The following is a 17,662-nucleotide window of genomic DNA, read 5'->3' as shown; positions in this document are numbered from 1 at the left end:
AATATTATCATTTAAATTATAAATATCATCTAAATTATAACTTTTAACATAAAAACTTATTAACATAAAAGTAACTTAGATAATATCAAACTATATAAATACGAGTGACGAACAATGTTTAAATTTTGAAACTTACGTTAAAAATTCGATCATTCGATTTTTGGTAAGTTATTTTTAATTTATGAGCACAATTAGAAATAATATTTACAAATATTATATCTTTGAACATTATATTATCAATATATTTAATATTAGAAAAATCAGTAATTTTAAAATCATGTAAAATTCTATTCTATTAAGTTGTTTCTTTCAAGAATTAAGAATTTCACATTTCACTTTAAATATAAATGTATATATATATATTATTATATATGTATAAATATAACACTTAAAATATTGAGATTTTAAACTTATTTAAATAAATTAATTTACAGTTTATATGAAATCAAAGAATTTGCCTTTCAATATGATCAATATTTATTTCTATTTTTTCTTCGCATTTTTCAACTTCTTGTTAACAGGTAAGTATTTGAATATTTCTTATTTTTATACAAAATATTTATACGAAGTAAATTTAAGAAAATTTAACGAATGACTTTAGAAGAACTCTAGAAAAACTCTAGAGATTAAGATTAAGACAAAAAATAATAAATTTATATGCAAAATATTTATATTTTTCATGTTTTGATAATTTTTAATTTAATTTTTCACTAATCTTTAAATTTAAAAATTTTTCATTAATGTAAAAAACAAAAAGAAAACGAATTTTATTCGTTTAATAAATTTCAAATGTATATATAATGAGTTGTTAATAATTTTGAAACAAATTTTGTTTATAGTTGCTGATATTACACAAAATGTTTTTTTACGTTTATATAACAGGTATGTTTAAGTAATAAAACACAATTAACTAATTCCTAATTGTATATAATTATTTTAACTTTTTTGGTCATTTGAAATTCGTAATGAAATTATTTTTTTTTTTAGGAATGGTTCATATATTGATGAAAATATAAGAAATGCTAGTCTATTTCTTCCTTATATACAAAAAAATAAGTTGCTTATAATCCTTATTCATGGTTTCACTGAAGATATAAATTCTTATGATATAAAAATAATGACGAGTGGTATGTTATTAATTCGATTAATAATTCAACTGTTCATATTAAAAATTATTCAATGCATATAAATTATACAGAATTTTTTCAAATTTGTAATGATATTTTTATCAGTATTCTAACTTTTGTGTTCTTTTCATATTAAAATCAATCCTTCGAACATATGTCACTATTCTGTATATATATACATATTCTGTATATATATATATATATATATATATATATATATATATATATGTAATCGTTTTGATTTGTGATTATATATATATATCACAATTATACAATGTTTTATTTAAATATAATTAATGAAATTCTCTTCAAAATATTACAGTATATCTGGAGAATACGCAACACAATATTTTTGTAATTGATTATCGGAATGTTAGTAAAGAATCTTATTCATTTGCCAAAAAAGACATATACAAAATTGGCAAATTTATGGCTGATGCTTTGGACGATATGATAGAGAATGGCGTGAACTTTAAAAAAATACATATAATTGGAATTTCATTAGGAGCTGAGCTTGCGGGCATTATTGGACGCAACATGAATTATAAAATTGGCAGAATAACAGGTATTACTTTTAAATTATTTATTTTTTCAACCTTTAAAAACTTAAAAGGGTGAAAAGGCATCGTCACAATTTAAGTTTTGATCTTAATCAGAACTTTATATAAGATATATTAACATACATAATTGATATACATAAACGCCTTTAAAATATCGAAGATTTAAAATATGAATATATTAGAAAATAAAATTTTCTCGAGTTGCTTTCAAAAATTATTTTTTGTAAGTTGATTTTTATATTTAAACTTAAAATTATTTTTCAACATTCAATAAAATATGCTTTCAATATACTTTCAAAAGTTTTATTTCAAATGTATTACGATAATCGTATCTTTATTTAATAAATTATAAGAAATTTATGTTACATGAATACGAAAATAAAATGAAACTGCTCTATCATCATATATTCATCACATTTTTTAAATGCAATTTTTTTTATAGGCTTAGATCCTGTCGGTCCTGGATATTACATTTTCAATACTCATTTGAGTGCTTCCGATGCCGAATTCGTAGACGTTATTCACACTGATATGGGTGTCTATGGTTTAGCTCTGAAAATTGGTCATGTGGATTTTTTTCCTAATTATGGTTACAGACCGCAACCAGGTTGCCCGATATCAGAGAATGGTTTGTGATAAGTTTTTGATAATTTAATAAATAACGAAGATATTTAAATTATTTATTTTTTATATTTACTTGTTTCATATCTGAATATACACATATGTCAATTATTATGAAAATCTTCCTATCATTTTAAGAAACATTTTCATTTAAATAAAATAAGATATTAATATCTGTATAATATCTTCAAATGAAGATAAATTTTTTCTTTTCCATTTTTTTTTCAAAATCAAATAATATTCGTTACTTTTTTATTTACAGATATTACACAATTTTGCAGTCATGGTAGATCTATCGAGTTCTATATAGAATCAATTAAAAACTCTACTGCGTTCATTGGAAAATGCGAATTTTATAGGTTAAATGAATGCAACATTGAATATATTCCAATGGGATATGCTACTCCCAATAATGCGTTAGTATCATTTTTCTTAATTTTTGATTTCAATATAAAAATTTTAATTCTTTCTATTCAACATCAAATGAATAGCATAAAAGAGAAAATATTTACAAATTAGTTTTTTTATTACTTGTGTTAATATTCTTTTAATTTACAATAGATTATTTTAATGCTTCTAGGAATGGTAATTATTATCTTATCACGAATTCAAAGAGTCCCTATGGTCAAGGAAGCACAGGAACAGTTTTTAATCCACTGAAAATTGTCCCTGTATTATAAATTGATTATATTTATTTTACTGATTTGTCTTTACTTATAAATCTCTTCTGTTTTTATGCAAGATATTGATATAATCGTAAATTTATTCTTTAGAAATCAATCAATTTCATAAGTCAAAATAAGCACAAAATTTGGTATATAAAAAATTATAAAAAATGGTTAATTGAGATTTATTTATTAAATTATAAATAATTTAAGCTATCATTAGATAACTTAAAGAGATAAGAGAAGAATAAGCAAATTGAAGATATAAATGTTTATTCTATTATATCATCTCTCATTTCATTTAACGCAAACTTACATTAATTTTATCTTAATATATTTCAATCAATTGATTTTTTTTTGTTTTTAGTTTAATTTGGTTTTTAATTTAAATAGCTTAATAAGCTAACTATTTTATGTTTAAATTAAATTAAACTAAATAATAAGATAATAATCGAAAATCACTGAATATAGTATATTTCAACTATATCATTGTTTTTTAAAAATATCATTTATTACATATATATTAACTTTGTATTCAACTTTGTTAAAAAGATAAAAAAATATTTTTATAATGTATTAATCTGATTTTATCTATATAAAAGCCATTTAAAATTGATATTCCATTTTATTCCATTATTGATAAAACATATAAATAATTACAAAATTTTTCTAAAATGTTATCATTTAATATTAATTTAATTGTTCCTCTCCTATTTATTTACTTTATTATATTGCTTTATTTTTATAATTAGTTTTTTATTTAAATTTCAAAAAAATAATTTTAATTTTAAATTATTTTTTACTAGTTATATATCAGCATTTAAATATTATTATTAGAATGAAATATATTAGAATATATTATATATTATAATTATATAAAATTAAAATATAATTATCTTCTTTTACATTTTTATTTATTGTTATATTATTTAAACTATAGTTATCACAATGAAGGTTATTTTACATTTATTGTTATACTATTTAAACTATAGTTACCACAATGGAGGTTATTTATAATGGATATTCAATATTACGCAAATACATATATTGTTTTCCAAATATTATCATTTAATGGATTTAAATGACAAAAATAATTTATACTAATTGACTTAGATAATATTAAACTATATAAAGAAAATGTAGTGATGAGTATTATTTAAATTTAAAAACTGAGAATTTACTTTCTGGTAAGCAGTATTTACAATTCTAAAGCATATTTACAAATTATATTTTTACGTAAATTATATTATATATTTATACTCATGTGTAACATATATTTATATTAATATTTGTCTTAAACATTAAATATTATTAATAAAATTAATATATTTAATAAATTAAAATAAATTTAGAATAATTTTAAAATCATATAAATTAAAATTGTTTTTTTCGAGAATTGAAAATTTTTAAATGTATATGTATTCTGTAAATGTAAATGCATATATAAATATAAATAAAACTTGAAATAATAAGATTATCAAAACGGAGTTAAATAAATATATTCAATATGTTTCTAAAGATTTAAATTTACAGTTTGCAACGAAGAATTTCATCTTTCAACATGCTCAACATTTATTTTTATCTTTTCTTTGCGTTTTTCAACTTCTTGTTGGCAGGTAAGTGAGAATCATTATTTTTATATGATGTTATTATTATATGATGTTCGTACAAAATAAGAAGAATATTTAAAGAATAAGAGATAAAAGAGATAAAAAAAAAGAACTTATGTACAAAAATAAAACATATTTTTCATGTTTTGAGAAATTTAACTTTGAACTAGCTTTGAATTAAATGAAGGGAAATAAAAATGTAAATATAATAAAGATAAAATCACCTCATTTTGTTATAATGTTAAATATGAATGTTAAATCTAGATAATATAAATTTTAAATGTATCTAATATGCAACGAGTTGTTATTAATTTTGGAATCAAATTTATTCATAGTTAATGCTGATGTGACGCAAAATGTTTTTCTACGTTTATATAACAGGTATGCTTAAATATGAAATACAATCATTAATTCGTAATTATAATTTCTATTATAATTTATTTCTATATTTCGAACTCGTAATTAAGTAATTACTCTTTTTCTAGGAACGGCTCATATATTGATGAAAATATAAGAAACGCTAGTATATTTCTTCCTTATATACAAAAGAATAATTTTCTAATAATTTTTATTAATGGTCTCAATAATGACATAAATTCTTTGAGTGACAAATTAATAACAAGTGGTAAATTATAATTGAATGAATAATTTAATTTCATTTATGATAAATTAATCATTTAATATTATTTTATCAATTTATCTTTAGATTTTTCTTTGTGATACTGATTATAAAATTAAATATATTTAAAAAAGAAATTATTTTTCATTTTTCGATTAAATAAACTTGATGATATTTAAAATTCAAATTTGTTAAAATATAGTATATAATATAATAATTAGTTCTGTGATAATTAGTTCAAATTATTTTCTAATTATAGCATATTTAGATACGACACAGGTTAATGTTTTTGGACTCGATTATCGAAATATTACTAGCCAGTTTTATCCATTTGCCGTGGCAGACATATCTACTATCGGTAAATTTGTAGCTAACATTTTGGATGATATGGTAAAAAATGGTGTAAACCCGAAAAAGATACATATAATTGGGCACTCATTGGGTGCTGAGCTTGGAGGTAGCATAGGACGCCAAATGAAAGTTAGAATTGGCAGAATAACAGGTGTCATTTATAAATATTTCATTTTTTATAAACAAATAATTTTAAATTAAAATTATAATAAAACAAAATAGAATTACAATATGTTCAGAAATGTTTTTTTTAAAAGAGCTTTTGTCAAGCTTTTGAAAAAAATTTTTTTTCTTGACTTTCTTGAATAAGGAATCTATAAAATATTCGATGATTTGTAACTTTTAAGATTTATATTTAATTAATGGTTTGTAATAATTCACAATACTTAAATACAAGCGAAGTTTTTTTTAGGTTTGGATCCTGCTGGTCCTTTGTACTATTTTCTGAATAATCATTTGAGTATTTCCGACGCTGATTTCGTAGACGTTATTCATACTGACATGGGATTCGCGGGATTGGCTCTAAGAATTGGTACTGTCAATTTTTTTCCGAATTATGGTCGCAGACCGCAACCAGGTTGTTCAATAGGTGAGTATAAAACTCATATTTCTTTATTTTATTGCTTTATTATTATTATATATTTTACATTATATAAAGATATTATTTGTTTTTTTAAATATTTCAAATATTATTTTTTGATTAATCTGTATTTAAAAAAACTTATAGAATGTAACATAAATGTGTATTAAATAGGATAATGTTTCATAATACAATGAAATTACAAATAGTAGTAGTATAATTCATTATTATTATAGATTTATATGATCATCAAATATCTTATATCTATTAATAATAAGATATAAAATAATAAGATAATTTTTTAAAACAATTAGTATTAGCATAAATATTAAGCGATATGATCAATATATCCAAATTTTCGAATGTTTCGAATGTTTCTTAGTTAAATTTGATTAAGTAGTCGAATATATTAATATTGCTAATAGTAAAAGATTTACAAAGAAATTGAAAATAAAAATTCATTTATATATAATTATTATCTTTTTATATAATACCATACTTAAGAATACAATCATCGTTAATTACTATTTATCATTACCAACCAAATACTCTATCAATTAATTTACTATCAGTCGGTATCATTTATTTCATAAAATCTGATGGTCATATGTAAGTACTTGTCAAATAATACTAACGAGAATCACAATGACGTTTAAAGCCATCTAATGGCAGTAGTAAGTATTAATGAATCGATCGATCACAACGATTTCTTCATTTTTATAAATTTAATTGTTATTTATGATTCATAATCATCTAATAATATTAATAAATGTCAATAGGATATGATATTAATTTACAAATTATTTTTCTATAAAACTAGTTTTGATCAAATTCTAACAATAATAATTTATAGATTATAGATAAAACGAAAGGAAAGTCAATGATACACGCATTTATTCTTTCTTTACCCTTCCTTTTATTTTCTACGTTAATGAACATTTATTGTTTTTATATTTGTAGAACTTACAAGTTCTTGCAGTCACAGTAGAGCTTACGAATTTTACGCGGAATCGGTTAGAAACCATGGGGCTTTCATTGGAAAATGTTATTCATTAAATAAGTGCAGCGGCGCTGAATACATTCCAATGGGATATGCGACACCAAGTAATGCGTTAGTATAAGTTTTAGATATTTTTTTAATGTATATTGCTTCAAATTATTTATATTATTTTAATATAAGATTATTTATATATTTTAATATAAAAATTTCCATTATTCTTTTTCAATGCAAAAAATAATAATAGAACACTTCTACAAAATTTTTTTCTAAAAAATTTTAAACTTGCTCTTTTTTTATTTTTATTTATATAATTTATTTTTTTTCTTTATTTATATAAACAATTTTTATCTATTATTCATTTTAATAATTAATTACTTTAATATTTTTAGTACAGGTAACTATTTTCTCATAACAAACTCAAAAAGTCCTTATGGCCGAGGATTTGTAGGAGCAACTTTTAATCCATTTCTAATTACACCTATAGCATAACTTAATTATATTTAATGTTATTTATATAAAATGATATTGTGAATGATATATAAGATGAATTGTATAAGAAATTATATAAGAATTATATATATAATTTTTCATATATTTAACATATAAAATAAATGATTAATATTTTATTTCTGTTGAAAAAATAAATATAAAATAATTTTCTTTTCAATTCTTTCTTATTGTTTCTTTATAATAAGATTTATTAAAAAATTTTACTCGTTTCAAAAATTAAACAAATAAAATTTTAAAATGATTACCATGATGTATTAAAAAAATATATAATTTTTTTTATAATTTTATAGAATCTGTATAAAATGTTGTATCAAAACGATTTCGTTAATCTAAATGAAATTATAACGGTGAATATGGAAATGTATTATGTTGTTCACAATGTTTCTGCGAATAGACTAAAAATATCGCTTTATGATAATTTTTTCTTTTTTACACAAAAATATATTTTCAATTTTTATTAACTGAAATTTTTCTGAAATATTTTATGCGATAAAATAGAGAATGATTCACAAGTAATGTTGGATTTGAAATGTTTTTTAAATTGAATGGATATTAGTAAATATAAAGTGTTAATATTTTTAAAAAATCGATTCTACAAATCAAAATAAACGAAAAAGTTAGTACAATATGAATGATACAATAATATCGATTAATAATAAAATAATTAAAAAAAAATTTTTATTAAGCGAGAAAAAGAGAACGAGATTATTCCATTTTCGTATTAGGTAGCAAGATACTCTGTTGCTAACTCATTTTATCTAACTAATTATTTAAATTTAAATTGTAATTTAATAAATAAATTTAATTTTTTTATTTATTTTCGTTTACAAAAAATAAAAGATTCTCTCAAATATATTATCATTTTGTATATATCGCATTAATGTAATATAATGCAATTAAAAATGAAAAAACAATAAAATAATATAATGTGATGATGTGAAAAAAAGATGAGTGATTTTAATACATAATAAATGAATCTGATATACATGAGAATATAATAAATAATAGCAATAGAAAATTCGTTCCACTACATACATCTTCAGCGATATTTAAAGGATCCTAGAAAGAATAGAATAAAAAAAAATAATATTATTATTAAAAATGAAATTTCTAAAAATATTAGGTTTCTTTTCTTAAATATTTCAATATTTACTTATATATTTCTAAATTATTTAATTAAAAATTTAATTGCTTGATTGGAATCGAAATCGTTATTATTACGTTCTTATGTTTATCTGATATGAAATCAATTTTTATAGTACATAACTATAATATATTTTGTTTGTTATGTATTTAAATATTTAAATTATATGTAATTAAATATTTTAAATATAAGAAAAACTTGGACTAAGATAAACTTAATAGTCTTAGATAAAATTAAACTATAAAATCAGAATAACATAATATATAAAATAAAATAATATAAAAACATTTTTATTTTAAATGAATTATTTTCTGAATTATAACTATAAAATACATATTAAATGTTTAATATAATTCATTTATAATTTTTTTATTTGTATTATATATTATATATATATATATATATATATATATATATATATATTATGTATTTATATTAATATTAATAATATTATTGTAATTTCATATCAGATTATTGTAATTTTAAATTTATGTAAATCAATATAATTAAATCTTATTTAATTTTTTAATGTTATCTACATCTGTTAAATATTTGAAATATTATCATTATAAAATGATTATTAAAATTATTAAAAAAGAATAAGAATTTAAAAGATTGGATAAAAATTGCAACTGATTGAAAAATTAATTCTTTTTTCAATATGATCAAAAATCATTTCTGTCTTTTCGTTGCATTTCTCAATTTTTTATTAACAGGTGAGTCTTTGATTTCTTTTATATCTTCTTTTCTATTATACTATATATATAACAAATAACAAATAAAATGCTAAGCGAATATAAATTTCTTTGCAATATTATTATTAATTATTTTTTATTACATTTTAATAACAAAAAAATTTAGCAATTCGAAAATATAGAAAAAAAAGAAGTTTCCAAAAATTTAATTCAGATGACATTAATAATGAAATTATTTTTTGTTCTGAGAAACATATAATGATTTATAATGAAACATCTTTCCAAACATTTTTATGTTTTTTTTTTAATATTTATTATAAGGAAATCTTACAGGATATTAAAAAAAATAATTAAATTCAATCTTGTTTTAATAGTTTATATTCTATATTATTGTAAAGAATTTTACTAAAATATTTTTTTTCAAAATGTATACAAAATTTTTTAAAATAGTCAAAATCCACTTTACATAATGTAAATAAGTTACATGCATGTGATGTATCTTTATTATTTCTAAAAACGAAAAAAAAAAATACACACACATGATAGTAAATACATGCATGACGTAAATGCATGCAAAGTAAATAGCAGAATATTAATTTAAATTAAAAAAATTATTTTAACGTATATAACATTATTTGTTAGAATTATATAAATATTATATAAATATTTTATTTTAAATTTTCCCTTTTTTTTAACAATTTCAAGACAGGTAAATCGAAATATAATAAGTTAATAATAATTTTGGTATACTTTGTTCACAGATGCTGTTTCTGATTATAATTTGATTGACTCTTCTTTCTTCCGTTTATATAATAGGTATAATAACTGTTATAAGCAAAATAATTGAATAAAAGAAACTTATATCATTCTAATTTATTTACATGTTTAAAATTCACAATTAAATAATTTTTTAGAAATGATTCTTATATTGATACAAATGTTAAAAACATTAGTGTATTGCTACTTTACATAGAAAAGAATAATAATTTAGTATCTTATTTAACTGGCTATACATATGGTATCGATTTTGAGAATATTAAACTCATACGGGTGGTAAGTTAATAAAAATTCGATTCATAGTTTAGACATTGTTCTATCTTTTGTCATTTATGTAATAGCTAAATAATCTAGAATTGTTAAGAAAAATAAATATTTTTCTTAAAGTAAAATTACTTAATACATTTTAATACATTCATATAATGAATTTCTTCCTTTAATCTATATAAACTTAATTAGATTTAAAATAATAATAATAATTTTTTAAATTTTTAAAATGAGATACATAAGATTACAGAATATAGTAAAATAATAATTTAATTTGTACTATATAGCGATGAATGTAATGATTTTAAATGATATGAATTTTGTCATAAAAATTCTAAAATCAAAGAGTTTAAGAATTGTTAATATAATAAGAAATTTATTAAGGTATTATTTATATTATTTATATATTTATAATTATTTATAAATTTATAACCAATTAACTTAAAATATGATGAAAAATACATTTATTTTTAAAATAAACTAGATTCAAACCGATATAATAAGTTTTATAAAACTATTTTTTATCATTTAAATAAAAAATTTTCCTTATCATATTGTATATCATGTTATCATAAAATGTAGATTGCATTATATGTTATCTAAAACTAATTAATACAGTTATTTCATAAGTTATTTTATAAGTTAACTAAATTATTTTATAATTAATAAAATTATTTTACAGTATATTTAAATTATACTCAGGATTATTTCTGAGGGATCTTAATTATCGGAATATTACAAATGCCAATTATATAACTGTATATGCGATTAATGATCTTGCCAAACTCGTTACTGATGCTTTGAATACATTAGTAAACCATGGCGTGAAATCAGAAAACATACATATAATTGGACACTCACTAGGTGCTTAACTTGCAGCAAGAATTGCTCGCATTGTGAACTTTATAATATCTAGAATAACAGATATTTTTTATAATCTTTATATTTTTAAATGTCTTTTAAATTTGTGACTATCTAATAATTTTCCTGAAGAATCTATATATTTAATAATTTAATAAAAAGTGATTATTTGACAAATAATATTGCAGTTAAAATTTAATGAATTGAATGTTCTTGTTATTAAGTTAAAATATTTTTTGAATTTTACTAAATTTATTGAATAAATTTTATTTATTTTAACGTAAATAAAACTTTTTTTTACAAGTTTAGATTCTACTGGTCCTTTATTTTATTTTTTTGATTCTCATTTGACATTTTCTGATGCTAAGTTTGTAGATATTATACACGTTGATATGGGTATCTATGATTTAGCATTGAAAATTGGTAATGTGGACTTCTTTTTTAATTATAGCTATAAACCGCAATCCGACTATGCAGTAATAACTCCATTTCTGTCAGAACAAGGTTCGTACAAGATTCCTAGATATTAATTTTTTTAATTTTCCAAAATTAAACTTTAAAATTTTTTATAAACAATTTAATATTTCAAACTCGTACATACGTATATATATATATATATATATATATATATATATATATATATATATATACTATTTAAAGAAAAATTGATTTAAAGAAAAAGTGATTCTAAAAATTTTTATTTATTTTTATGTCTTCATAAATTTTACAATGATATTTTCTTTCTTGTGACTTATTTTATATATTTGTATTCTATATGAGGATTATTAATATATATTGCGAATTAATTATATATAAAAATCCCTTTTTCTTATTATTATTCTGAAATATTTTTTACCATTTATCTTTAAAATGGCATAAGAAACAATATTCTATTGCCACATTAAGCAAAGTGAAAATTATCAAAAAATATTATCAAAAAATATAATTGTTAAAAATTTTCCTTTTTTCTTCTTTTTTATTTTCTTTTTTATTGTTTATCATTTACGTTTCATGTTATAGTTGTACTTACATTTGTACTTACAATAGATTTTTCGAGTTTTATGCGGAAGTGGTTAAAAATCATAGTGCCTTTATTGGGAAATGTCATTCATTAAATGTATGTGATAACGTTGAATTTATTCCAATGGGATATGCTACACCTAGCAATGCGTTAGTATAATTTTTATTAATTTTTATTTAATTTTTCAACATAAAAATTTTCGTTCTTCTTGTTTAATATAAAATGAATATTATAAAAGAGAAATCTTAAAATTAGTTTTTTTTTATTGCTTATGTTAATCTTTTGATCTTGATCATTTTAATATTTTTAGAACTGGTAGCTATTATCTCCTAATAAATGCAGAGAATCCTTTTGGTTGAGATTTATTAGGAGCAACTTTTAATCCATTATACTTATAGCATAAATTGATTATATTTAATTATATGAATTTAAACGTAAAAATTATATAGATTTTTATGATTTTAAATAAAAAATAAATAATCAATTCATTTATATTGAAAAAATAAATATAAAATAAATTTTCTTTAAATTTTTTCTTCATTTTTCTAAGATTTATCAAAAATTTTCATTGTTCTTCAAGATTTACAATTAAAATTTTATAACTGTGAACAAAAGTCGAATTTTTTATAATTTTATCTACATAGAATTATATCAAAGATTTTTAAAAATTTGAAATCTTAATAAATATTATAGGGATGAATATATTATATCTATTGAAGTATTATATCTATTATATTATATCTATTGAATTCTCTGAATAGAATAAAAATAATCAATACAAGTTTCTCATATTTTATATGTCATATTATTAGTTTTTATATCATATTTCAAAATATAGAATAATTCAAATGTAATATTAGATTTAAAATATTTTGAATCACTTCGAATTTAAATATTAGTACAGAGTGCTAATACATTCAATAATATATTTTTTAAAAAATCAATTCTACAAGTCAAAATAAACGCAAAGATTAGTACAATATAAGCGATACAATAATATCGATTGATAATAAAATAATTGAAGTTTGTAACTTAATAAATAAACTTAATTTTTTTATTTGTTTTCATTTGTAAAAAATAAAAGATTCTTTCAAATATATTATCATTCTGTACATATCGCATTAATATAATATAATGCAATTAAAAATGAAAAGATAATAAACTAATATAATATGATGAACTGGAAAAAGGATGAATAGTTAATACATAATTATATAAAAATACAATAATAAATAAATAATAAATAAAAAATTCATTCCACTGCATATATTTTTAGCGACGACTAAAGGCGTTAGGAAGAAAAGAATAAAAAGAAATAATATTATTATTAAAAATGAAATTTCTTAATACTGAAAAATATTAAAAATTTTTTTATATGTCATTATATTTATTTGTAATTATTTGTAATTATTATTTCTAAATTATTTCTAAATTATTTTTTTTTTTAAAAACTTACTTGCTTGTTGTAATTATCTATATCAACTTAATCTATTCTTATCATATATTACACTACGATATATTTTGTTTAAATATTTTGGAACCTTAGAAAAACTTGTAAAAACTTGCAGTAAGATAAATTTAATAATTGTTTCAGATAAAATTGGACTATAAAATGAGAATAATGTTTACAAAATATAACATTTTAGTTTTAAAAAGATCATTTTTCAGTAAAAACACATTTCAAGTTTTCAATTATATTTACATTTTTTTTATTATTTATATCATTAATATAAATACATTTAATTTTGACATTGTATGATAATTTTAAATTTGTATAAATTTTATTTCATTTTTGAATCTATATTTAAATATTTGCAATAATAATATTTGCAATATGATTAAAAATAGCTTCTGTGTTTTCGTTGCATTTCTCAATTTTTTGTTAACAAGTGAGTCTTTGATTTCTTTTATATTTTCTATATATAACAAATAAAATGCTAAGCGAATATAAATTTCTTTGCAATATTATTATTAATTATTTTTTATTACATTCTAATAACAAAAAAATTTAGCAATTTGAAAATATCGAAAAAAAAGAAGTTTCTAAAAATTTAATTCAGATAACATTAATAATGAAATTATTTTTTGTTCTGAGAAACATATAATGATTTATAATGAAACATCTTTCCAAACATTTTTATGTTTTTTTTTAAATATTTATTATAAGGAAATCTTACAGGATATTAAAAAAAATAATTAAATTCAATCTTGTTTTAATAGTTTATATTCTATATTATTGTAAAGAATTTTACTAAAATATTTTTTTTCAAAATGTATACAAAATTTTTTAAAATAGTCAAAATCCACTTTACATAATGTAAGTAAGTTACATGCATGTGATGTATCTTTATTATTTCTAAAAACGAAAAAAAAAAATACACACATGATAGTAAATACATGCATGACGTAAATGCATGCAAAGTAAGTAGCAGAATATTAATTTAAATTAAAAAAATTATTTTAACGTATATAACATTATTTGTTAGAATTATATAAATATTATATAAATATTTTATTTTAAATTTTCCCTTTTTTTTAACAATTTCAAGACAGGTAAATCGAAATATAATAAGTTAATAATAATTTTGGTATACTTTGTTCACAGATGCTGTTTCTGATTATAATTTGATTGACTCTTCTTTCTTCCGTTTATATAATAGGTATAATAACTGTTATAAGCAAAATAATTGAATAAAAGAAACTTATATCATTCTAATTTATTTACATGTTTAAAATTCACAATTAAATAATTTTTATAGAAATGGTTCTTATATTGATACAAATGTTAAAAACGTTAGTGTATTGCTACCTTACATAGAAAAGAATAATAATTTAGTATTTTATATCACTGGCTATACATATGATATCGATTCTGAAAATGTTAAACTCATAACGGGTGGTAAGTTAATAAAAATTCGATTCACAGTTTAGACATTGTTCTATCTTTTGTCATTTATGTAATAGCTAAATAATCTAGAATTGTTAAGAAAAACATTTTATTTTGATATATTGGCAAAATGAATCTCTTTCTTTAATTTTTGTAAGAATAAATTTACTCAGATTTAAAAAATAGTAATAATTTTTTTTAATTAAATAAACGAGATAGATAATATTATAGAATATAATAAAATAATTTAATTTGTGCTATATAGTGATGAGTGTGTGATGATTTTAAATGATATAAATTTTGTCACAAAAATTCTAAAATCAAAAAGAATTTCAGAATTGTTAGTACAATGATAAGAAATTTATCGAGGAATTAACTTAAAAGATAATAATAAATAGATTTATTTTTACAATAAATTGATTTAAATCAATACAATAAGTTTTATAAAACTATTTTTTATCATTTTATCACATAAGAAAGTTTCTTTACTATATTATATATCATGGTACCATAAAACATATTGCATTATATATTATCTGAAAATAATTAATACAATTATTTTTGAATAATTACAGTATATTTAAATTATACGCAGCATAATATCTTAGCTCTTGATTATCGAAATATCACACAAGCAAATTATTTAACTGCTGTATATGCAATTAATGATCTCGGCAAACTTGTTGGTGATGCTTTAAATTCATTGGTAAATGGTGGTGTAGATTCTGAAATGATTCATATAATTGGACATTCATTAGGTGCACAGCTTGCAGCAAGAATTGCTCGCAATGTGAATTTTGTAATACCTAGAATAACAGGTATTTTTTATAATGAATCTTTATATTTCTAATGTTTATTAAGTTTAGTGGTTATTTAATGACTTTCTTGAAGAAGCTATATATTTAATAATTTAATAAAAAGTAATCTTTATTTGACAAGTAATATATTGCAATTTTATTGATTTTGGTATAAAATTTATTGAATTGAATTTTCTAAGTCTTGTTATTGAATTAAAATATTTTTCGAATATTTAAATGTAAGTAAAATTTTTTTTTACAGGTTTAGATCCTGCTGGTCCTTTGTTTTATTTTCTCAATTCTCATTTGATATCTTCTGATGCTAAATTTGTAGATATTATACATGCTGATATTGGTGGTTACGGTCTGGCATTGAAAACTGGAGACGTAGACTTCTTTCCTAATTATGGCCATAGACCTCAACCTAATTGTCCGTTATTCGGCTTATTATTATCGCAAATGGGTTCGCATAAAATCTCTGAGTTTTGATTTTTTTAAACTTATATTTTTTTAAAAGTTATATTTATCTTTTTTCTTTCTTGCTATTTTCTTTTTGATTGTTTTTCGTTCTCACATATTACAGATCTTTGCAGTCACAGTAGATCTTTTGAATTTTATGCGGAATCGGTTAAAAATCATACCTCTTTAATTGCAAAGTGTTATTCATTAAATGTATGTGATAACGTTGAATATATTCCAATGGGATATGCTACACCTAGCAATGCGTTAGTATAATTTTTATTAATTTTTAATTAATTTTTTAATATAAAAAATTTAGTTCTTCTTATTTAATAAAATGAATAATAAAAGAAAAAATTTCTTGAAATTAGTTCTTTCTTTATTGTTTATGTTAACATTCTTTTGATCTTAATTTAATTTTATTACTTTTAGGACTGGTAGTTATTACCTTCTAACGAATGGAGAAAGTCCTTTCGGCCAAGGTTTAGCAGGAGCAACTTTTAATCCATTGAAAATAGTTCCTATAATATAAATTGATATGATATCGATATAATATTTATTATATTTATTATAATATTAATATAATAGTATCAAGTTATAAAATAAATGTTTATATATAAATACTATATTGAAAGGAGAATGACGAAATAAATATTTTTCTTGCTTGCATTTATTTTTTATAAATCTCTATTTTAATATTCTCTTGAAATATGTCAAATGATTTTTTTATTGCAATATTCATCTTTAATTAAAAATTAATATATCATATATTATATTATATTATAAGTAAGATATGCTATGTCATACATTAATCTTTTTACCAAAAAAAAAAAAAATTATGATGATAAATATTTTAATAACATTTTTTTTTATTCATTGATGCTATATAGGTATAAAATATTTTTGAAAAAACATCATATTTCTTAATTTATTATATATAAAAATATAAAAAAAATAATATATAATATAAAAAAAAATTTCTTCAGAAAATTGAATTTGAAAACTCATTTCTAGAAGAAGTCTTGAAATTTCAAGCTTTAAAATGAAGTTCTGTAAGTTTTTTATATTGCAATTAATTATAATAATTCAAAGATTAATATAGCAATTCAAA

General features: G+C 19.5%; 3 protein-coding genes across 6 annotated transcripts; all 3 read left to right on the top strand.

Annotated features, from left to right (window-relative positions):
- The first annotated feature begins 56 nt into the window (after positions 1-56).
- Positions 57-3,585, top strand: LOC108002366 (lipase member H-A-like). Its single transcript, XM_062081882.1, has 8 exons — positions 57-163; positions 435-521; positions 840-882; positions 988-1,127; positions 1,450-1,692; positions 2,130-2,315; positions 2,571-2,724; positions 2,889-3,585. Exons 2-8 carry the CDS (start codon positions 440-442, stop codon positions 2,986-2,988), a joined length of 948 nt encoding a protein of 315 aa, XP_061937866.1. The 5' UTR covers positions 57-163; positions 435-439; the 3' UTR covers positions 2,989-3,585.
- Positions 3,586-4,074: 489 nt separating this feature from the next.
- Positions 4,075-7,800, top strand: LOC108002368 (pancreatic triacylglycerol lipase). 3 transcript variants are annotated; one of them, XM_017064016.3, is made up of 8 exons: positions 4,075-4,160; positions 4,507-4,589; positions 4,919-4,964; positions 5,069-5,208; positions 5,462-5,704; positions 5,966-6,142; positions 7,094-7,244; positions 7,528-7,800. In XM_017064016.3, exons 2-8 carry the CDS (start codon positions 4,535-4,537, stop codon positions 7,529-7,531), a joined length of 816 nt encoding a protein of 271 aa, XP_016919505.1. In that variant the 5' UTR covers positions 4,075-4,160; positions 4,507-4,534; the 3' UTR covers positions 7,532-7,800. The 3 variants fall into 3 exon arrangements, with proteins under 3 accessions (XP_016919505.1, XP_016919503.1, XP_028524815.1); XM_017064014.3 differs by having other exon boundaries at positions 4,077-4,160; positions 7,523-7,800; XM_028669014.2 differs by having other exon boundaries at positions 4,133-4,160; positions 4,493-4,589; positions 7,523-7,800.
- Positions 7,801-14,044: 6,244 nt separating this feature from the next.
- LOC108002369 (lipase member H-A-like) lies at positions 14,045-17,220 on the top strand. 2 transcript variants are annotated; one of them, XM_017064017.3, is made up of 7 exons: positions 14,045-14,297; positions 15,014-15,068; positions 15,168-15,307; positions 15,871-16,113; positions 16,355-16,555; positions 16,676-16,817; positions 16,984-17,220. In XM_017064017.3, exons 1-7 carry the CDS (start codon positions 14,243-14,245, stop codon positions 17,081-17,083), a joined length of 936 nt encoding a protein of 311 aa, XP_016919506.2. In that variant the 5' UTR covers positions 14,045-14,242; the 3' UTR covers positions 17,084-17,220. The 2 variants fall into 2 exon arrangements, with proteins under 2 accessions (XP_016919506.2, XP_061938587.1); XM_062082603.1 differs by lacking the exon at positions 14,045-14,297 and adding an exon at positions 14,808-14,829.
- The last annotated feature ends 442 nt before the right edge of the window (positions 17,221-17,662 follow it).

The sequence above is a fragment of the Apis cerana genome, linkage group LG11, assembly GCF_029169275.1.
Source record: "Apis cerana isolate GH-2021 linkage group LG11, AcerK_1.0, whole genome shotgun sequence".
Lineage (NCBI taxonomy): Eukaryota > Metazoa > Arthropoda > Insecta > Hymenoptera > Apidae > Apis > Apis cerana.
This window is presented reverse-complemented; position numbering and strand designations above follow the sequence as displayed.

Excerpts from the sequence above, each read along its gene's own strand:
- LOC108002366 (XM_062081882.1), top strand. The coding sequence starts at position 440 with ATGAAATCAAAGAATTTGCCTTTCAATATGATCAATATTTATTTCTAT. Across the intron at positions 1,128-1,449 it reads TATAAAAATAATGACGAGTG|TATATCTGGAGAATACGCAA; the intron begins GTATGTTATTAA and ends AAAATATTACAG. Across the intron at positions 2,725-2,888 it reads TATGCTACTCCCAATAATGC|GAATGGTAATTATTATCTTA; the intron begins GTTAGTATCATT and ends TAATGCTTCTAG.
- LOC108002368 (XM_017064014.3), top strand. The coding sequence starts at position 4,535 with ATGCTCAACATTTATTTTTATCTTTTCTTTGCGTTTTTCAACTTCTTG. Across the intron at positions 4,965-5,068 it reads TTTCTACGTTTATATAACAG|GAACGGCTCATATATTGATG; the intron begins GTATGCTTAAAT and ends CTCTTTTTCTAG. Across the intron at positions 7,245-7,522 it reads TATGCGACACCAAGTAATGC|TACAGGTAACTATTTTCTCA; the intron begins GTTAGTATAAGT and ends TAATATTTTTAG.
- LOC108002369 (XM_017064017.3), top strand. The coding sequence starts at position 14,243 with ATGATTAAAAATAGCTTCTGTGTTTTCGTTGCATTTCTCAATTTTTTG. Across the intron at positions 15,308-15,870 it reads TGTTAAACTCATAACGGGTG|TATATTTAAATTATACGCAG; the intron begins GTAAGTTAATAA and ends GAATAATTACAG. Across the intron at positions 16,114-16,354 it reads TGTAATACCTAGAATAACAG|GTTTAGATCCTGCTGGTCCT; the intron begins GTATTTTTTATA and ends TTTTTTTTACAG.